This window comes from Protopterus annectens, chromosome 2.part1 (genome assembly GCF_019279795.1).
Source record: "Protopterus annectens isolate FY-2018-M chromosome 2.part1, PAN1.0, whole genome shotgun sequence".
NCBI classification, from domain to species: domain Eukaryota; kingdom Metazoa; phylum Chordata; order Ceratodontiformes; family Protopteridae; genus Protopterus; species Protopterus annectens.
In genome coordinates this window covers 964,900,670-964,923,306 of record NC_056729.1, presented here as the reverse complement: position 1 = coordinate 964,923,306, position 22,637 = coordinate 964,900,670, and the positions used below count along the sequence as shown (strand labels likewise).

General features: G+C 45.0%; 1 protein-coding gene across 1 annotated transcript in view; it reads left to right on the top strand.

Moving 5' to 3' along the window:
* Positions 1 to 22,637, top strand: part of CPEB2 (cytoplasmic polyadenylation element binding protein 2) — a 568,627-nt gene that overhangs the window by 226,955 nt on the left and 319,035 nt on the right. Inside the window, exon 3 of the mRNA XM_044063518.1 lies at positions 12,376 to 12,426. Within this exon, the coding sequence (XP_043919453.1) occupies positions 12,376 to 12,426 (51 nt within the window). The remainder of the gene's footprint in view (positions 1 to 12,375; positions 12,427 to 22,637) is intronic.

Genomic DNA, 22,637 nt, shown 5'->3' with positions numbered 1-22,637 from the left:
AATGATTTATTATGGTCTCATTTTTTTGTTTCATAAAAACCTGGCATTTTAACAGGGGTGTGTATTAAGAGGGGTGTGTACACTTTTTATATCCACTGTAGGGTCAGTGGCAGCAGCCATCATTTTAGTACCACTAGCAAAGTTTCACAGAGATGACTACAATGGCTTTTGGCATCCCAGTGGTCCATCCTAACACATCCAGTGATGCATCCCATTTCAATCACCAATCGCTGCAAGAAAGATTTACCCTGGTGGATGGAATCCAAAGAAATTCTCTTAGGCCGTCTCTTTGTTCCACCTTAGCCCAAGGCCATAGTGACCATGGACGCCTCTCAGATGGGGGGGGGGCATTATCTGGGAAGAACAGTCCAAGGCACTTGGTCCACGATGGAGGCCAATCTGCATATCACTGCTTAGGAACTGAGGGCAGTGCTCTTAGAGTTGCAAACTTCCAAGCTGTCCTCCCTCCAGGAACAATTACAATTCAGTCAGACAATGTCATTAGTCTTGTGCATCAACAAACAGCATGGAACCAAGTCTTTACCCCCTTTGTTGAGAAGCTCTGAGCGTGGCAATGGGTGATATCTTCCATCCTCTTTCTTATAGCAGCGTACATCCCGGGAAGTTAGCGGACAAATTGAGCAGATGCTTTCTCCTGCCTCGAGTAGTCTCTCAATCCCAGAGTGGCAAAGGAGATTTTCCGTCACTGGGGCCAGCCTTGCTGTGACCTGTTAGCATCACCCCTCAACAGCAAGTGCAGCAGCTACTTTGCCCTAAATCCCCTCTTAGGGGAGTTCCCGAGAGATGCTCTTCTTCACGATTGGCCTTCGGGTCTAATATATGCCTTTCCTCCCCTTCCCCACTGACTCCTGTCTTCTTAAAGAAAGCCAACAGGTTGCGAAGCAAGGTGATCCTCATTGCACCCTTCTGGCCTTGACAAGTCTTGTTCCCCTTCCTGTGGCCTCATCTAATACACACCGTCCATGGATCCTGGACCCAGTTCTGGATCTTCTATCTCATCCACAGGGACTGGTGCATCCCAATCTTAAGAACCTCAAGCTTACAACTTGGCTTCTTTAATTCCATTAGTCGCCAGGCAGAAAAATGTATACTTATTTCATTCATACTAATTCACAGATATTGGTTCCGTATAAGATTAATGGAAAAGAATTTTCTGAGCTTGTTTATTTTGTTACTACATTTGGATGTTTCAGTTCTGAAATTATTGAAGAAGTGAAATATTTTTTGAATTATTTGTGCTCTTTGAAAAATGTTTCTTCGTGGTTAAATACTAGATTAGGTATTTCTTATAGAAGGGGTAGAAACATACAAAACTCCATTGTTAAGGGGAAGTTTTGTACCCCTGATTCCAGGATTAATCGAAACATATCCCCGATAGGTATATCTTGTTGCAACAAATGTAAAGCATGCAAATATGTAGTAAATAATTTTGTTAATATTAATCATATTCCATTTGATACATGTTATAGTTTTACTTGCAACACAGAGGGAGTTATATATGCACTTAAATGCCCTTGTGATTTATTTTACATCGGAGAGACTAAGAGGGCATTTAAGGTTAGAATGCTTGAGCATATAAGAGACATTAATAATGAGAAAGAAGAAAGTTCAATAGCCACTCATTTTAAATCTTTTCATAATAGTAGTAGTGAAGGACTACAGGGTACTATATTAGAGAAATTTAAAGTATCACTGTTTGATGAATGTCTTTTAAAAAAACGGCTTTTGACAAAGGAATCCCTTTCCATTCTGAAATTTAACAATTTGCATCCATGTGGACTTAACGAAGAGTTAAATTGGAAACACCTGATTTGATTGATTGATTGTTTAATTGAACACAGTATATGAGGCAAGTTTTTCTGGTTTGTTTTTACTCCTTGAAGGCTTGTGTGTTGAGCTGAGACGTTAGATCAATAAGTTTTTTCAGTCTTTTTAAGTAAATTATTGGTGGATTCACTGGCTGGTTGTTTTCCTTCCTTCTGCATTGGTGGTTTTATTAGAAAAATGTATCTTCTCCAGTCCAGAAAATTTTACTGGATGTCCATAGACCTTCCACCAGGAAAATTTACCATAGCAGTTGGAAAAGATTTTCTGTCTGGACACACAATAATGGTCTTAACCCCTTCTCCACACCAGTTGAAAAAGTTTTGGAGTTTTTGGCTACACTTTTTGAACAGGGAGCCTCTGCTTCTACTGTTAAGGTCCAGTTAACTGCTGTTTCCAATGTCCACAGTGGCTTTGAATTTCTCAAAAATTGTGTAAAGTGTTCATGAAAGGAACCTTGCACTTGAAACCACAGTGTAAAGGTTACCTGTTTTCTTTCTAAATTTCTCTTAACAAAGGTGAGTATTATATGGGAAGTTGTTCTATCTTGCCATTCATTCTTACAGATGGGTTTGGCGCCGATCCCGCGGCTCTGAGTCGGTGTACTACAAAGCTCGAGGTCTTCAACTAGCTCGAGGCCAAGTCCCTATCCCATGATGCACCTAGAATTACCTCAGACCTAGTTTGCCACTGCAATAGATCGGAGGTTCTCACTAGCTCGGGCCAGTAAAACCTTACTTTTTCTAATATTTAGCTTATTATATTGATACTTTTTTATTAGTAGTTTTAGATACTTTTATAAGCTCTTGTAACTTGATTGTGCATTTCCCTTTCCCTTGGTGTGATTTTTGCTTAAATTTCTAATTGGCATCTTTTTTTTTTTTCTAGGCCTAGTTTAAAGTGTGTTTATCAGTGACTTTTCTGTCACTGTTTTCTTGTTAGATTAAATGTGCTTAGTGACCTTTTGTCCCACTTTAGAGTTATCAGATAAGGCTTAGTTTAAGTGTGTGAAGTAGCAGCTATCTTTATTGCTATAGTTAGTGTGTTTAGCATTTAATATTGTGTGAATTTAAACAGTGATTTCTGTCGCAAATTAATACTTTATTCTAGTTTAGATAAATATGTGTGTGTGTGTGTGTGTGTGTGTGTGTGTGTGTGTGTGTGTGTGTGACTTTTAGCCTGTATTTTTCTAAGGGCTTTTTGACTGTGTTACTGTTCAGAATTATTTCAGAGAGTTCAGTTTGACAGTAATTCTTTTTGATACTGTGAGTACAATAATGGCTGACCAAGAAAAACATCCTAAGTCAGGATTTAAAAAGTTCCCCAAATGTGGCCAAAAAATGTCTGTCACTGACAGTCATGTCAACTGTATGTATTATTTAGGAGCATTACATTTGCAAGATAGCTGCTCCATATGCCATTCTTTCTCTTCCAGGCTGCCCCAGGAGAGAAAGAGGAAGTTAATTGATAGAGGTTTGCTGAAACCCTCCTTCCAAGAAGCTTTGAGCGACCAAGATGGATCCAGCATGTCCTCAAAGTCTTCTAAAACTTCTGAGAGTAAAAAATCGCAAGAAGTCTTCAACGTCGTTTCCACAGACATCGGGGCCGACCGTCTTATCTTTTTGGAGCCGGTCCCCAGTCCTGGAACCGGTATCCGAAATACCTAAGCCTCCTTTGTTACAGTTGGTACCACCTTCGATCCATTCATCTCTGTTTTCTATTAGCCTTTCCGATTTGGATGTGGATCGTGTTGTGCAGAAGCTTTTACAGGCAGCCTTTGCAAAATTTTTATTGGCTCCGACCCAAGTGGCTTCAGAGCCGAAGTCCTTTATGCCAGCTACAACTCTTCCTCCTCCGAGCCATACCAGTCCTTCGGAGCTGGAGAAGTCGAACTTGTTGATCGTGGGGCCCTTGGAGCTGACGCCTGCTCCAGTGTATTCGGCTCTATTTACTCTAATGTCCTCTGTGCCGATCAAGGACTCTAGGAGCCGACACACTCTGGTCGGTTCCGGGGAGGATAGCCGGACCGAATTGTCTGTTCTGACTCTGCCTCTCGGGGCTTTGGCTCGGATGAACTCTGCTCCTACCTCTGGCTCGGAGCCCACAGTCCCGGTGCCGGGGTTATTGACTGTTTCCTCGGATCCGTCAGTCCCTTCGCATCGGAGCAGTAGTGCCTTCCCAGCCATGAGGAGAGTTGTGTCTCCTAAGACATCCTCAACCTCAGGTCTGGCTTCTTCCTCCCCTTAAAGCACCTGTGTCTGCTTCTGCTTCACAGATCCTGGCCAAGCGTAGAGACCCAGAGCCTCAGGAAACCCCAATGGGTGGCCCATGCTTTTTCCAAGACCTCACCAGAAGCTGCCATTGATGAGGTTCCCAGGAAGAGAGTTTGTTAGAGGAAACATCTAGACTCCCCACAGGAGGAGTCACTGACATCTGATACTGACTTGGATGAATCAGAACGGTCCCCATGGTCCCCCTCTGAGGATATCTCATTTACTGAGATACTAGAAATCCTTAGGCGGAGGGGTGACTGGCAGTCCACAAACCCTACTGAAGACTAGTGGGTTCTCCTGAAGGCTTTCGGGTCTCAGCCCTCCACCTCTTGAGTGTCTCCGCCCTTCGATGAGCTTATGCAGCTGGTCTCACGAAGGGCGTAGGAATCTCCGGACACCACAGAGCCTGTCCCTAGGAGGCCTAATACATTATCTCTGCTCCCCAAGACAAATCCTTTCTGACCAAGGGTGTGCCAGTTGATGCCATGGTGGCAGCCACCAAAAAGGAAATTTCAGAAACTTCCTCTTCTATCCATCTTCCTAACAGAGATTCCAGGATCATGGATAGATACGGGAAGTGCACTTGCATTTCAGCAACTTTTGCACTCCGTTCGCTCAACTACCTAACCCATTTCACAAGACTGCAAAGAGATCTCCTTAAAGAGCTGGGAGATGCTCTTCAGGGTACAGTAGCTGCAGGAGCTTCAGACAAAGTTGCCTCCCAGCTTGCTACCCTCATCTCCATTGTTAACTTGTCCATGCACCTCATTTCGTAAGCAGCTGATGGGAACGAGCAGGGCAGCGGGTACAGGAATTGCTCTTAGGAGACACTCCTGGATGCGCTTGTGTTTCTTCGCAAAGCTTTTCAAGTCATCCTTTGTGAATACCCCTTTTGATGGCTCGTCCCTTTTCAGGCCCAAAGTTAAGGAAATTTGACCAGGTGTAAGCAGGAAGGAAAGACTCTGTCTGCTGTCTGTTTTTCCACCCCTACCAGACCCTACCCCAAGAGTCAAAGGGGAGGGAAAATGTGGTTCCGAAAAGCCCATGAAGCCTTTCAGGACACACGTGGTGAAACCCCCCCTTCCAGGGACAGAGGAGGGGGCAATAATGGAAGACGACACCCTCGTGGCAGAGGGGGGTCTGCAAAACCAGGGCAACAGAGATCACTTCTTTGGGAAGCCCTACCAGCGCTCCTGAAAGGAGGCCCGACTGTCCTACTCTGGAGGCAGTCGGGGGTCTCTTATCTTTGTGTCCAGACGCATGGCTCAAAATAACAAATGACAACTGGGTGCAAAGTATCATTTCCAGAGGATACTTCATTCCTTTCGCCACACCCCCTCCACCGACAAGGAAAATCCCAGACATTCCACCCAGTTACAGGGAACAGGCAACAGTAGAAGTTGTTGCTAAGAAAAAGTCATCCAACCAGTCCCAGCAGACCAGACAGGATCTGGAACTTACTCAAGATTCTTTTTAGTTCCAAAAAACACAGGGGACTGGAGACCTATATTGGACCTCAGCAGGCTAAACAAATCTGTCAAAAAAGAGAAGTTTCTGATGGTTACGCTTCAGTCGATACTTCCCTTTTTAGGGAAAGACAATTGAATGTGCTCGATAGCATACTACCACATAAAAATGGCCAGACCATCTATTGTTCACCTGCTCTTCCAGTTTTGAGCCCTGCCCTTTGGTCTCACAACAGCCCACAAAGTGTTCAAATGTATGGCAGTGGTCACGGTTCACCTGAGACGTTTAGGATTCCAGATGTTTCCATACCTAGACGATTGGCTCCTCACCGCCATCACCAGGCATCAACTCATTCAAGCCAGGGACTCCTCTCTGTCACTCTGCAGCCAGCTGGGCATTACAATAAACTCAGAAAAATCTGCCTTGTCGCCATTGCAACATACCGTTTTTAACGGAGCAGAACTGGACACCACCACACTAAGACTTCCAGTAGAAAGAGTCTTACTACTCCGTCAGCAGGTCCCCAATCTGATATGCAAAAACAAGGTTCCAGCATCAGAAGTTCTAAAGTTGTTCGGTATGATGGCAGCTGCAATTCTGACCATACCGCTGGGTCGCAAGCACATGCGGATACTGCACTGGCTGTTGTTCACTCAGTGGTCTTACCATGAGCTCCCCATGTCTCACCTGATAATGATCACAAATTCTTGCAAAAAAGATCTTCAGTGGTGGTTGACCTCACTTCATGTCACGATAGATGATCCCTTTGATTTATCCCCGCCAGCGGCCACAGTGACCACGGATGCTTCCCTGATAGGGTGGGGGGGGGGGCATTTTCATGGAAGGACAGCCCAAGGCACATGAACCGATCAAGAGACACATCTGCATGTCAATGTCCTAGAGATGAGAGTGGTGCTTTTGGCATTGCAGTACTTCCAGGACTCTCTCTTCTTTTGTGTACAATTGTGATTCAGACAGACAACATGTCAGTGGTCTGGTACTTGAACAAACAAGGAGGAACCAGGTAATATCCCCTTTGTTGCGAGGCCCTAGGAGTATGGCAGTGGGCTATATCCACCCAGTGCTTTCTGTTAGCAATGCGCATACCGGGGAAATCCAACATGATAGCAGACAAGCTAAGCAGAGCAATTTTGTTGCCCCACGAGTGGTCCCTCAAGAAAGAAATAGCGGACAGGATACTCCACAGGTAGGGGTCAGCCTTGCTGCAACCTTTTTGCCAGTCACATCAACACGAAATGCAGAAGCTTCTTTGCCCTAATTCCCCCTCTGGGAGAAGCCTCAAGGGATGCACTCGTTCACGATTGGCCTCCGGGTCTCCTCTATGCATTTCCACCAATCCCATTGATACCAATGTGTCTAGATAAAGCAAAAACCCTGGGAAGGACCATCATTCTAATAACCCCTCATTGGCCTCGCCAGATTTGGTTCCCCATCCTTAGACTTCATCTTTTGGAGGACCCTTGGATTCTGGACCCAGTTCCGGACCTTCTGACGCACTTGTCGGGGGAACGTCATCCCTCTCTGTAGTCCCTGAAGCTGACAGCTTGGCTGCTCCAATTCCCATCATAGCCAGGTTCCATAACCTCTCCAATGAAATGAAGCAAATTCTTATCTTTACATAAATCTCCTACGAGGAAGCTATACCTTACCAAATGGAAACAATTTTTCTATATGGGCCTCTAAAAACAATATTGATCCTTACCCAAGCCCCTATGTCCTCCATTTTAGAGTTCTTGACTATGATTTTCAACAAAGGAGTTGCAGCAGCAACAGTTCGCGTTCAGCTTGCTGGCACTTCTAATTTTCTTCTTGGATTTGAAGGATTGAGTATTATGTCACACAAATTATCCAAAGCCTTTCTCAAAGGGACCTTTCATCTCAGACCACCTGTGAAATCTCCCTATTCCCCTTGGAATCTAAATTTTATGCTTTCCCGCAAAATTCTTCCTCCATTTGAACCAGCTTCCTCATGTGACCTCAAATTTTTGTCATGGAAGACTATCTTTTTAGTAGCTAATACTTCTGTCCGCAGAGTGTCAGAGCTTCAAGCCTTGTCCATTAAGCCTCCTTAATTGATTTTGCATGCTGACAGAGTCTCACTTCGAACAAACCCCTCCTTTTTGCCTAAGGTTTGCACTGAAACTAATCTTAATCAAATTATTGATTTGCCAGTTTTCTTCCCCAATCACTCCCAACAATCTAGAATACATGCTGCACAAACGTGATGTTCACAGACAGCTCAGATTTTACTTGGATAGAACAAAAGATTTTAGGAAATCTGAACAGCTTTTTGTTTTCTTTTCAGATGCCAGGAAAGGGTATGCCAGTGGCTAAAACAACTGTAAGTGGTTATCTGATTGTATCACATTTGCTTATTCCGCTGCCAATATGCCCTTACAGCACAAAATTAAGGCTCACTCAACAAGAGCAGTTTCTACATCCTCTGCCTTCTCTGCCAGACTTCCTATTGATAACATTTGTGCAGCAGCCACTTGGTCAAGACCTCATACCTTTATCACTCATTACAAAGTTGACGGGGCCTTCTTTGGATCCACTGTCCTGAAAAACATACTCCTGTGAGCCATCCGAGATAGATGGTGCTTGGGACGCTACCCATCTGTAAGAATGAACGGCAAGATAGAACAACTTCACATAAAGAAAGTTATGTACGTACCATAATGTTCCATGTGAGTTATTCATCTCGCCTTCATTCTTGCTTCCCTCCCTCCTTCCCCTCCTGGGCTTTTAGAAGACTGAGATGCTGGATCCTTCCTGGTTTCTCAACCCTTCTATATTTTCTCTTATGGAGTGATAGAATGACATATGGTATTATACACAGCAAACAAGATCTGAGGTAACTCTAGGTGCATCATGGGATAGGGACTTGGCCTCGAGCTATTTGAAGACCTAGAGCTTTATAGTAGGCTGACTCGGAGCCGAGGGATCGGCTCCGACCCCATCTGTAAAGAACAACTCACATGGAACCCCGATCCCATCTGTAAAGAACTCACATAGAACGTTATGGTAAGTACATAACTTCTTTTTTTGCATCTGCTGGATGTTCACAGACAATTGCGCTTCTGTCTCAACAGAACTAAAGAATTTAGAAAAATCGGGCCAGTTACTTGTCTCCTTTTCCAGCCCATCCATAGGGAAATCTGTTTCAAATGTCACCTTGGCAGGGTGGTTAAGAGACTGTATTACTTTCATATGCAATAAAAAAAAAAAATCTCCAATTACCAGTGGCAGTGGAGTCGTATTCCATTAGGGCAATAGCCACATTTGCTGTTTTCCATTTCAAGTCTTCCATGGATGAAATATGTGCAGCAGCAACTTCGGCTACCCCACATACCTTTATCACTCATTACAAATTGGATCTGGTCTTGGCTCTATGGTTCTCAGGAGTATCCTTCCATAAGGCCACCCAAGCTCTAAAGTAGCTGGGGACTCTGTCTCAAAGGTCAAAGATAAATGAAGTTTGACAACATCAGATAAAGAAGTTATGTACTTACCATAACGTTCCATCTGTGTTGTCGATCTTCATTTATCGTTGGCACCCCACCCTCCTGCAGACTCCTTGGAGGATTGGATGCTTCTCCTGGTAACTTTATTAGGTTTGACTTTGGACATAGCCTCTTCAATTCCATATACATATTCTTCTCTATGCCTGTGAGGCTGCAAACTCGATCTGAGGTAATCTGGAGAGGGGTATTGTGGGTAGAGACTTAGCTCGAGAGGTTTTGGCTTGCGCGAGCTGTATAACAGCTGAACTGGTTTCAAGGAACGGAACCATAGCCCAAAGGTCAAGGATAAATGAAGATCAACAACACAGATGGAACATTATGGTAAGTATATTTTATTTATTTATTTATTTTACATTTGTTGACCGGGCTAGTCTAACTGCATATATGTCCATTTTCAGTAGAGGCCCGAGGAGAAAAGCTCTGAGACAACAAGGACAGGAAAAAAAAAAAAATTCATACAAATAATCCGCAAGAAATAGAGATTCCAAAAAAATAATTGTATAGTCCCCAAGAAAAAAATGTTAAATACAAGAATAATTACATGAGTAAACAATTTTTTTTTTGTTATAGAGAGCCAAAAAAGAAATAGTTCTTGTTCAGTTTCAGTAAGCATAAAAAATACAAAATAATAAAAAAAATATATAAGAAAAAGCGAAAAGATATTTAATATCCATAGAACTTCATATAGCATAGCGGGGAGATACAAAAAAGAGAGCAAGAAGTTTAAACATGCCATATATGGAAGGTAGAGGAGTTTCAGCAAAAAGAAATCCAGTTTGAGAGTTAGAGTAGAAAGAGGAGAATAAGTATCAGTCAGGCTGAGATGAGAGCAGGGCAAAGCCATTTGGTTTTAATGAAGTTTTTCAATTGATTCTTGAAAAGGTTGGCGGAAGTAAGGGATGTGATCTCAGTTGGAAGTTTGTTCCAGGAATTGCCAACTGCATTTGAGAATAGGCAGTCTCCAGCTTTGTTAAAGGATTTAGTAATGGCGACTTGTAGTTTTTTAGCTGATCTTAGGCTAGGAAGGTTTTTATAAGAATTTACTAGGTTACATAGTATGGGAGTGTCTGAAAGATGATGTAAAATCTTGTGAATAAAAATGAGTTGCTGGTAAACTAGTTGGTTTTGTACTTCCAGCCATCCGAGATGTTTAAGGTTATGGCACTGGTGAGTACGGAAGGGGGCACCGGTGGCAAATTTAGCTGTGTTGTTGTAGGTGGTTGCTAGTTTATTTAGATTAGTTTTGGATAGGTTGGTATATATATATAGGTGAGGCGTAGAGTAGGGTGGAAATAAGGTGGGTTTGTGCAATAGAGATCTTTGCTGACTCTGTAAGAAATGGTCTGATTCTGTAGAGGAATCCAAGTTTTCTATTTACTGATTTAATACTAACGTTAATGTGTGAGTCAAAGGTGAGATGGTTGTCTATTAATACACCGAGGAGTTTGGTGGTGGTTTCAGGGGCTATTAATGTGCCATTGTTTGATTTTACTGTGAAATTGATAGAGGGGGATTTCTGTGTGGGAGTAAATAGCAGTAGTTTAGTTTTTTTAGGGTTCAGGAGGAGACAACGTTGATGGAACCAGTTTTCCACTAAAGTAAAGACAGTTTGTGCGTTAACCTGTAATTTAGCAGGGGAGGATGCGGCACATACCAGAGTTGAATCATCAGCATATTGTATGCATGTAGTTTGTGGAAGGGAAGTTTTTAGATCATTAATGAAAATTGTGAAAAGGAGAGGTCCAAGAATGGATCCTTGAGGGACTCCAAGGGTGATAGGAAGCTGAGAAGATAGTTTTCCCACAGGACCACTTGTTTCCTGTTTTCAAGGTAGGATTGGAACCATTTTACTAGTTGATGATCAAGGGAAAGTGATTCAAGTATACTTAATAGTATTTGGTGGTTAACCATATCAAAGGCCTTTGAGAGATCTATGAAAAGAGCAGAAGATAGAAGGTTAGTATTCCTGTTGTTATTAATCAAAAACAGCGTTCGCAGCAACAAGTAACAAAAACCAAACAGGAACAGCTAACGCCACTGGCTATGAGAATCTTGAGAAACCTGTAACTCCTTCTTTAAATACAAGTCCAAGGTACCATCCAACAAACGAAAGCAGCAGCCCTCTGATAGTATAACTCCACACTTTATTCGGACATGAAACATACACTAACAACGGTTAAGCGCTTTCACCTGTACACAACACAGGCTTCATCAGAACTTCTGATGAAGCCTGTGTTGTGTACAGGTGAAAGCGCTTAACCATTGTTAGTGTATGTTTCGTGTCCGAATAAAGTGTGGAGTTATACTATCAGAGGGCTGCTGCTTTCGTTTGTTGGATGGTACCTTGGACTTATATTTAAAGAAGGAGTTACAAGTTTCTCAAGATTCTCATAGCCAGTGGCGTTAGCTGTTCCTGTCTGTTTTTATTAATGCTATCTGTAAAGGATAGAAGAGCTGTTGTGGTACTATGGTGAGGCCTGAAACCATGCTGACAGTCAACTAGAAGGTTGTTTTGTAGGAGATACTGAAGTAATTGCCGATGGATGCATCGCTCCATAATTTTTGCAAGGGGGGGAGAGAAGGGCTATTGGGCGGAAGTTAGATCATTCATTTGAGGTACCTCTATTATGCAGAGGGATGATATGGGAGATTTTCCAGATGGATGGGACATAAGATTCAGAGATGGTTCTGTTTATTAGGATAGAAATAGGGTAGGCAAGTACACCAGCTGCGATTTGCAGGAATTCAGCTGGGAGAAGGTCAGCTGATGGTGTACATGGTTTTAGTTTAAGAAGCAAGGAGTGTATTAAAGATGGTGGGACAGGTTGAAAGTTAAAAGGCTGGGGTAATTTGGTTAGTGAGGGAAATTTAGTGGTGGAAGTAGGTGGTAAGGTGGTTGCTAGTGATTGGACTGTTTCAGAGAAAAATTTGTTAAAGGTGTTGGCAATATGGCTGGGAGAGGTTTGGGTTAGGTTTGAGGGGGTAGGTGTTTTGGACTGTCCTGGGTGAGGTAATTTGTTGATACCTGACCAAAACATTTGCAGATTATTTTGTTGGTTTTGTTGGAATTTCAGGTAGAAGTTTTTTTTGTCAAGGATAATGGATTTTTTTGTGGAATTACGAATTTGTCTAAAGTTTAGGTTATGTCAGTGGTCACTGATATAACTTTGTTTTTATGCTTTGCTCCTGTTTTAAAAAGATAATTATGTATCTTTGTAACAGTTTTTGTTTCTTTTTCATTTCAGGACGCATAGGATATCCTCATCCAGTAGCTGACAATCTGCTGATGTTAAATGGTAAGCAGTATTTTGTAAGTACATGTAAGATTTATGGTAGCATTGCACATTTTAGTTGTAGCTGAAGTTCTTTTTAAATATACTTGGTTGTATGCTTTTAAAATTAATTTTAAATGTTTGTAATCAGTACATCCAGAAATATAAATTGAGAAAGTTAAGAAAACTGGAAAATGAATACAAGTAAGGATCAGTTAGGCTCACAGTAGCTGCTATTTAGTCACAATATGGCATTACTGGAATTTTAATTAAACCTGGTTTAATAGTGCTAATGGTGTGAAACCCACTTTTAACCAGACCTGATTTGGCCACCATATCCCCTGCCACTCAACATCTGTCGTCCCTCCATGAACACATTTGTGCTTTTCATCACACAAATTGACAAGATCCTGCTGTGAACGCCTTGCAAAAGATGGCCTCTCCCTTTACAGGGAATTTCAGCATTCTGGGTCTTTCTATATATGAAGTTACTCCCACCCCCTTGCAAATCATTTTCAAAGTGAACAGGGATTTTAATATAATGGGAGAAGAATCCCTAACCAAGGTGAGGTGCATGTGTGACAGCATGTGTCTCCCTGTACAGGACGGCACACCCACTCAAGTTTCCCCAGTAGTTGCTCATGTTAGCCTGCATTGTGACTGGAAAGTCCTGGTCACCACCAGAAAGCACCCAACCATAATCGTAAACCACCAGTGTTCATCGTGTTTCACTGTTGCAGTCATTACACTTGGGTTATCCTGCTGGCAGGCTACCCACAGTCGGCCAGAGTTCCAAAGTCTAGGTCCGGCATCGGTTGCTGTCGCCTCTTCCCTGACGTCAGTGCGCCAGGGGTATAAAAGATGCAACCGACGCCATTTGCTCCAGTCTTTCTTGCCGTGCGGTGCCCAAAGCAAAAGCAGTTCGTAAGTGCCGGTCGGCCGACTCCTGAGATTTTCGAAATTGAGTTTCAGAACCGAAGTCTTCAATAAAGCTAAGTACCCCGTTGGGGAAACTTTTTCTTGCTCCAGACCGATGTCAGTAAAAGTTAATAATTGTATTTCTTGTGGGAAGCAAATACCTCATAAGGACTTTCACTCTTACTGTATTCCTTGCCTAGGCTCTGACCACGACATTACTAGTTGTCAGTTTTGTGCTAGATTCAACAAACGCACTATTAAACGTCGGTTTGAATTTGCTTTACATTATTTTGGCCGAAGGTTTAACTACATAATGCCGTCGGAACAACCAACGACCGGAATTTATAAAAAACGCAAAGACAAAGAAAAAGACAGGCATCCGAATTCCAAAACAGACGACAAAGCCTCTTCTAGGCCAGTCGCCGGTTCTCAGTGAGGCACTTTCGCAGACCCTGATACCCGCTGCCTCAGAGCCACAGGCCGTATCTGACAGCGACGTGGAGACACCGAGGCCTGTGGAAACTCAAGATATTGGGCCTGCGGAAACTGTTCCCTCAGATGGGTCCGGAGCCGCTGAGCAGGCATCGGCTTTTGACGGTGTTTTCAGACCTTCACAGCTTACTATTAAGTCCTCTACAGCAGCCAAGGCAAAGTCAAAAACACCATTAAAGACAAGGAAACAAGTACAGCATTCTCATGAACCGTCTTCCATGCCAAAGAAACAGATGCTTAAAATGGCTGAAGACCTAATTACTTTAATCAGGGGTTCCCATCCCCCTCCTGACAAAAGGCCTAGGCAAGACACTGACTGATTCCTCTAGCCAGGTTTCTATTTCCTCTGATTCCTCCTTTGATCAGGGATATTCTCTCCCTCCCTATGAGGACTCTGATGCAGAAGAGTCTATACCTTCAGCCTCTCCGCCTGAGGATTATTCTTTTGGGGAAACCTTACACACCATGAGGGAGCATTTCCATTACTCAGAATCTAAGAAAAGGCTCAGAGACTTTCTTTTATTGCCTCAGCACAGGCCCCTGGCTATTCCCCCTGTGCTTGATATTGTTGATGATGTTTCTCTGAATCCAGTCCGTCTCCTGATTCTTTACTCCCTGCACCAGTCAAGCTAGACAGGTACTACAGGGTTCCTGACTCTCATAAATTTCTTTACAAAAACCCTGCTGCAGACCCAGAAACCATTTCTCAGGGTCCTAAAGGGGTTAAGGCTTTCACTGCTAAAAATCCTCTCCCCTCGGGATAGGGATTCCAGCGCTCTGGATAGATGGGTAAGGGCTTTAAATTACCAGTTTCACATGCTTAAATATCAACAGTACCTCATGTCCTTGTTAAAACAGAAAATGTTTACAAACTCAAAGTCCTGACAGTAAGGAAATGCAGGCTTTATTGCATGCAGCTGAACAAGTGGGAAAGCATACTTTACAATGTGGTTTTGATTCATTAGAGGCTTCTTGTAGAGCTGCAGTTACAGGCTCTGTCATTCAAAGACATGCTTGGTTGATAGAACAAAGTTTACCTGAACATGTTAAAGTAAAATTATTGGATGCTCCACTACAGTATGATACTTTGTTTGGTGTTAAGGCAGAAGAACTGTTAAAGAAAATGGAGGATAAAGCAAAATCAATGCAGACAGTAAAGGATTTCTTACAGGTTCAACCACCTAGGTTTAGCAGAAACTGGCCCTTAAAAATTGGTCCTTTCCGGTGTCAGACAGGCCACAAAGAGGCAGGTACAGACGCCCAAGAGGCAGATCTCAGCCCCAAGGCTCCTACAGACCTAAACAATGGGACGCTTCAGCTCCCAGAGGAGGAGAAGACAAATCACAACCTTATAGGAAACAGTCCCAATGACTTCTCTACAAATGCCAAGCACTTAGTTGGCAGCACCACTAGGGGGAAAGCTAGCACTTTTCTCAAGAAATTGGCACATAATCACCCAGGACAAATGAGTACTGAATATTGTTTCTCAGGGTTACAGGTTCCACTTTCACACCCTTCCAAAATAAAAAGGTATGCCGGACCTGCCACAAAACCAATGGGCAGAGGCACAAAAACAAATTGCTGCTCTCATGGACATGGGAGCTATTCATAGAGTACCACAGCAAGAACAGGGACAAGGATTTTACTCGAGACTTTTCCTAGTACCCAGAAAGGACAAAGACTGGAGACCAATACTGGACTTGTCAATCCTAAATACTTTCCTGGATGTTCCAAAATTCAAAATGTTAACACTACAGCAACTTCTACCCATGCTGGGCAAGAAGGCTTGGCTAGTTACTTTGGACCTCAAGGAGGCATACCTGCATGTCCCAATCAGACAATCTTGCAGAAGATACCTCAGATTCATAGCTGGCTCAATGCATTACCAATTCTCTGCACTGCCCTTTGGCTTATCTACTGCGCCCAGGGTCTTCACAAAATGCCTGGCACCAGTAATTGCATTTTGCAGACAAAAAGGAATTCAAATATAGCCCTACTTGGACGACTGCCTTATTCAAGCAGAGAGCAAGGACACTCTTCTAAAGCATCTGGCATTTGTAAAAAGATTACTAATTTGCCTAGGGTACACAGTAAACGAAAAGAAATCAAAACTAGTGCCCTCTCAAGATATTATATTCCTGGGTGCAAGCTTAAATACAACTGCCCAGATGGCTTATCTTACGCCAGACAAACAAAGGCAACTGACACATTACTTTCAAATGATGGCAACAAAGACCCAGCTCCCTGCAAGAAAAATTCTGCAGGCCCTGGGCTTCATGGCATCCTGCATTCTACTAATTCCATATGCAAGACTGCATATGAGGAAACTGCAGTGGTATCTAAAAAGTGTTTGGACTCAACATTGCCACAGCCTGGAAACAGTCATAACTTTAATTCCCTGCCTACAGAAGGAGTTTCGATGGTGGTCCCGGGCCTGTCACCACAACAAGGGACAGCCTTTCACCTTACCCACAGCCAGGCAGACAATAACAACAGATGCATCGGATTATGCCTGGGGGGCACATATGGCAGGAAAATGCATTCAGGCCACGTGGCCCAAGGAACAAATGCATCTTCACATCAATCAGAAAGAGATGCTAGCGGTACAGAATGCCCTGACAGCTTTCAAGGACTTACTCCATCCAGGACAACTATTAATAAAGACGAACAATACCACAGATGTCCTTCAAGAATGCATCTGCAGTCATAACATATGGGTTGTCCTGCCTCAGGCAGCCCTTCGGTCGGCCGGATTCCAAAGCCTGGGTCTGGCCTCGGCTGATGTCGCACCTTCCCCAACGTCAGAGCGTCTGGGGTATAAAAGCATCAGCCGACGCCATTTTCCTCAGTCTTTCTTGCCGCACGGTGCCCGAAGCAGAAGCTGTTCGCAAGTGCCGGTCGGTCAGATCCAGTGATTTCAGCTACCGAAAACTTCGAAAAAGCTAAGTATCCCGTTGGGGACTCTTTCTTGCCTCAGCCGATGTCAGATAAAGTAAATAATTGTTTAACTTGTGGGAAACAAATACCTCATAAGGATTTCCATTCCTACTGCCTTCCTTGCTTAGGCCCAGACCACGACGTATCGTCCTGTTCGGCCTGTGCTTCCTTCAACCAATGAACTCTTAGACGTCGGTCGGAGTTTGCAGAGGAATTTTTTTGGGCTAGTTTTGCATATAAAATGCCGTCGGAGACTCCGACATCACATTTGGTGAAAAAACGAAAGGACAAGGACCGACACTCGCGGCCCGTGGTTTTGGCTGAAACCACTGTAAGGCCTACCGCGAGTGTCTCGGTTTTGGCCGAAACAGAGTCCTCGGAGATTCCTTCATCCGAATCCACTCAACCGACCACCACGGCCCGGGAGGCCCCGGCTGAGTCGGCTACCGAGCTACCTACCGAAACCAGTGCCCAGGATATGTCCGACACCATACCTTTGGACATACCTACTCCTGCACGTGGGGCAGCTAGGCCCCCTGCTTCCATGTCCATTAAGGCCTTTTCTAGGGCTAAAGCTGCTAAACTTTCTAAAGCTTTGCCTCCCAAGACTACATCCCAGAGGCCTTCCTCTAGTTCTCAGATCCTCAGCCTTGCAGAGGACCTTATTTCTTTAATTAGAGGTTCACAACCTCACCCGGACAGGGCCTCTCACCATCCACCAGACAAAAGGCCCAGGACTGAGCCTTCTGACCCACACTCTTCAGGTGAGTCCTCGGATGGTTCTGAGTTGTCAGACCACCAGGAGGAGGCTTATTCACCCTATGAGGATTCTGATGCAGAAGAATCTATCCCTTCGGCCTCCCCTCCTGAAGAGTTTTCCTTTGGTTAGACTTTACACTCCATGAGAGAGCATTTTCAATGGCAAGGTCAGGATTTCTCTGATTCTAGAAAAAGATTAAGGACCTTTTTACATTTGCCTCAGCATAGGCCCCTAGCTATACCTCCTGTTTTGAATGTAATTGATGATGTGTACAATGATGTCAGTACAGCCCCTGATACTCTCCCCCCGGCCCCTGCCAAACCTGATAGATACTACAGGGTCCCGGATTCTCATTTTCATCTGTATAAAGCCCATTCTGCAGACCCAGAAACTATTACTCTGGGCCCTAAAGGGGTTGCGGCTGCCGCTGCCAAAAATCTTCTACCTTCTGAAAGAGAGTCCAGAGCTTTAGAGAGATGGGGAAAGAAGGTATATACTTCTGCAACTCTTTCCGTCGGGGCACTAAATTGTCAATTTCATATGATACAGTACCAAGAGTATTTGTTAGATGAACTGAACAAGAAGCTTTCTTCTCCTGAGCCCCTTGACCGTAAATCCCTTCAGGATTTGGTACACAACTCACAGCAGGTTAGTAATCATTTCTTAAAATGTGGTTATGATGCATTGGAGGCTTCATTTTGGTCAGCTATGACTGGGGCAGTTATTCGTAGGCATGCCTGGCTGAAGGAACAGTCTTTGCCAGACCATGTTAAAGCTAAACTCCTGGATGCTCCAATGGAGAAACAAAATTTATTTGGCTCCTCTGCTCAGGAGGTCTTAAAGTATGAAGAAAAGGCAACATCTGTGCAAACAGTTAAGGATTTCCTACAAGTACAACCACCGAGATTCAGCAGAAACTGGCCTACTAAGAATTGGTCCTTTCCAGACTCGGACAGAGCCCAGAGAGGCAGGAACAGATGCCCCAGAGGCAGAGGCCAATCTAGGGACTCTTACAGAGGCCACCAGTGGCATCCTGCCAACCAGAGAGGTAGTGCAACAGCAGCAACAACAACTACTACACCAGGACAGGCTCAATGACTTTACTCTGATTCCGCCCACCAGGGCTCAACTGGAAGCACCCTTGGGCGGAAAGCTTGCTTTATTCTCGGAAAATTGGCATTATATTACAAGGGACACATGGACACTGCAAATAATAGACAAAGGATACAGGTTCCACTTCCACACTTTGCCAAAAAGAAACGGAATGCCAAACCTACCACCAAGGGCAGAGGCTTTAAAGCAGATCAACAACTTGCTTCAAATGAAAGCTATAGAAAAGGTACCACTTTCAGAGCAAGGCCAAGGATTTTACTCCAGACTATTCCTTGTACCAAGAAAAGAAAATCAGTGGAGGCCTATTCTCGACCTGTCCGCACTGAATACTTACCTCATTGTGCCAAAATTCAAGATGCTGACCCTACAGCAACTTCTTCCCATGTTGGGCAAGAATCCTGGCTGGTGACTCTAGATCTCAAGGAGGCATACCTGCACGTCCCTATTCGACCAAACTGCACAAGACACCTCAGATTTCTTGCAGGATCAGAGCATTATCAATTCTCAGCATTGCCCTTTGGCTTATCTACTGCGCCCAGAGTATTCACGAAATGCCTGGCATCAGATGTTATGTGATCCTATCTCGCCTATGTTCAGTACTGATGGGCTCGGAGCCGATCCTCGGCTCCGACTCGGCACGCTATGCTATAGAGCGAAGCCTCTTATTGGCTGAGCTATTCTTTATCCCAGGATGCACCACCACTAATCCCCCAGATCTCGTTTGCCGCTTACAAGCTAGGACGTGGTCTCAAACTTGGCTGAGCTAAGTGCTGTTTTTTTTCTAAAGTTTTCCTGTCAGGAAATTCTCTTTTCTTAACCAAAAAGCTGTTTTAACAGCTATTGTTGTTGTACGAGTGTTTTGGATATATTTTTTGTGGTAAATTTGTGTGTTTGTTTAGGGAAAGTTTTCCCGTTTAAGTTAGAGGGGCCGTCCCCTATTCATTAGCAGTTTCTATTTCTTTTTAAGGAGGTCAAGTACCTGTTTGAGTTAGAGGGTTCTTGGCCCTCCTTTTTTTGCTGTCGTGTTAATTGTATTTTACTAATTTTGATTTTCGTTTAAAAAAAAAAAAAAAAAAAACTAAACTAAAAACTTTTATTGTTGTTTAAAATCTGTATTTTTCTGTCTACACAGTGATCTTTCTGCTGTTATTTTGACTGTTTCAGAGACATTATGTCTAAAGAACATAGGCCCTCAGGGTTCAAGAAGTACACGAGGTGCAGTTATAAAATGTCTATAACTGATGACCACTCCTCGTGCGTATACTGCTTAGGCGCCAAACACCTACAGGAGTCCTGCAGCGTGTGTCACGCCTTTTCCTCTAGGGTCTTCCAAGAGAGGAAAAATAAATTAATCTTAAAAGGGCTGAATGAACCCTCCTTCGAGGAGGCCTTATCTTCCTCATCCTCTCCAACTAAGAAAAAGAAAGCGTCGGCTCCGACCAGCCCGTCAGAACCGACTACTAAGAAATCCAGGCAGGCTTCTCCATCGGCTCCACGGACTTCGGAACCGAGGGCGGAACGGTTTGCCTCGATGCCCCCAGTCTCGACTCCTCTGGTTTCGGAGCCGATGACTGGGGCTTCGAGAGGCAGGTCACCTTCACCGGCTCCACTGATTTTGGAGCCGATGAGGGTTGCCGGCACAGACTCTTCCCCTTCGGCTCCGAAGCCCTCCTCGGCACCGGGAAATTGTTTTGGGATCTCCCTCGGCACCGATATTGGTTGAGTCCATTCGGAGCTGGTCCCCCAGTCCTTTGGAGCCGATGGAGAAGTCGGTTCGGACCCGATCGGTTTCATCTAGATCTTCCAAGATGTCTGATTCGGACATCGACAGGGTGCTCCTAAGACTTTTTCAGTCTCCTGTGTTCCAAAAATTAGTTTCGGCTCCAGCCCATTCGGCTTCGGAGCCGATGGCTCACCCTGTAGTTATGGTTCCTCCTCCAACAGCCTCGGCACCGTTGGAGCCGGTGCTGGTGGAGCCGATGGAGGTTTTCGGGTCGGCCCTGACCCTTACTCCAACCCCGGCTCTCGAGTCGGAGTTCGGTATGCGGACCTCCTCTGTCGGTCCCGGGGGGGATGCTTTGGGACTGATGTTTTCGGTCCCAAGCCTTCCTCTCGGTGCGTCGGCTGCGGGGGTACTGTCTACTGTTGTGGCCACAGGGGTTGGACCTTCCCAGGATTCTGGTGGTCCGGCCTTCAGGGCCATGAGGAGTGCGTTAGCCAAATCTTCTTTGGCTACCTCCACGGTCTCACCAGCACCTTCCCTGCATACGGAGACTGGGTCTTTGGCAGTCCCCCTGTCCTTAGACAGCGGAGCCCCGGGGCCTGAGGTCACCCCCATTGGGGTTCCCCCCCTCCTGGAGGTCCCTCTGAAGCTTCTTCAGAGGAACCCCACAGGAAAAGATCGTGCAAGAGGAAGCACGTTGATTCCCCCGATGAGTCTCTCACGTCAGACACTGATCTTGATGATGCAGAGGGGTCCCCTAAGTCGTCCTCAGATGATGTCTCCTTTGCAGACATCCTGGAAGCCCTCAAACAAGGCGGCTGGCATTCCAAACCCCCTTCTGCTGACGAGTCGGTGTTCCTTAAGGCCTTCGGGGCTCAGCCCTCCGCCTCCTGGGTGTCTCCGCCCTTCGACGAGCTCCTAGATTTGATCTGTCGAAGGGCGTGGGAACATCCAGACTCTGTGGAACTGGTGCCTGCTCGCCCAAATAAGTTCCTATCAGCACCCCCAGAGAAGGAGTTTTTGACAAAAGATGTGGCTGTAGATGCCTTGGTGGTGGCATCTGCTACCCAACAAGATGTAGCAGAGGCTTCGACGTCCGTCCATCCTCCTAATAAGGAGTCTAGGAGCATGGATCGATGCAGGGCACCCTCAGTTCAGCGGCCTTTACCTTAAGGTCCCTGAACTATTTAACGCACTTCACCAGGTTTCAGAGGGATCTGATCAAGGAGCTTTCAGATACCCTCTTGTATAACCTACCTGAGCAGCTGGCCCAGACGGTTGGCTCTCAGTTGGCTACGCTGTCATCCATATCAAACTCTTCCATGAGGCTCATTTCATATGCGGCCGAGGGGGCGAGTAGAGCGGCGGGTACAGGTATTGCTCTACGGAGGCAAGCCTGGCTCCGCCTGTGTCATTTTGCGGAAGCCTTCAAGTCTTCTTTTGCCGACGCTCCCTTTGATGGGTCCTCTTTGTTTGGACCCAAGGTAAAAGACACATTGACCCGCTGCGAGCAAGAAGGTAAGACTTTGACTGCCGTAGGGGCATGATTTTCCACTCCCTTTCGGCCTTATCCCAAGGTTAAAAGAGGAGGGAAAATGTGGTTCCGTAGATCCCAGAAGTCTTATCCCTCACAGCAGGACGATCCCCCTTCTAGAGGCAGAGGAGGGGGAAATTTTTCTGGAAGACGCCGTCACAGAGGCGGCAGAGACCCCCGCAACACTGGAGACCGCGAGTCCTTTCGTGGCTCTTCAGCCTTTCACAATCCCTGAGGGATTGCCCGACTGTGCAGCTCCGGAGCCAGTCGGGGGTCGTTTTTTGGGGCACCTAAAAGCCTGGTTAGGTATCACTCAGGACAGATGGGTGCTTCGAATTATCGCCGGAAGTTACTCCATCCCTTTTTCTCACTTCCCACCTCCGTCCAAGAAAATCCCGGACCCGCCACCCAGTCAACGGGAAATTGCAGCCTTAGAAGTCTCAAAGCTGCTTCAAAAAGGAGTCATCCAACCAGTCCCCGCAGACCAGATCGGGTTAGGGACTTACTCAAGATTCTTTTTGGTGCCAAAAAAGACCGGGGACTTGAGGCCCATTTTGGATCTCAGCATTCTAAATCGTTCATTCAAAAAGTCCAAGTTCCGAATGGTCACCTTGCAATCCATTCTCCCACTACTGGAGAAAGGTGTTTGGATGTGCTCCATAGATCTCAAGGGCGCTTATTACCACATCATGGTAGATCAGGCTTCCAGGAGACATTTGCGCTTCAGCCTAGGAGACAGTCATTTTCAGTTCTGCGCG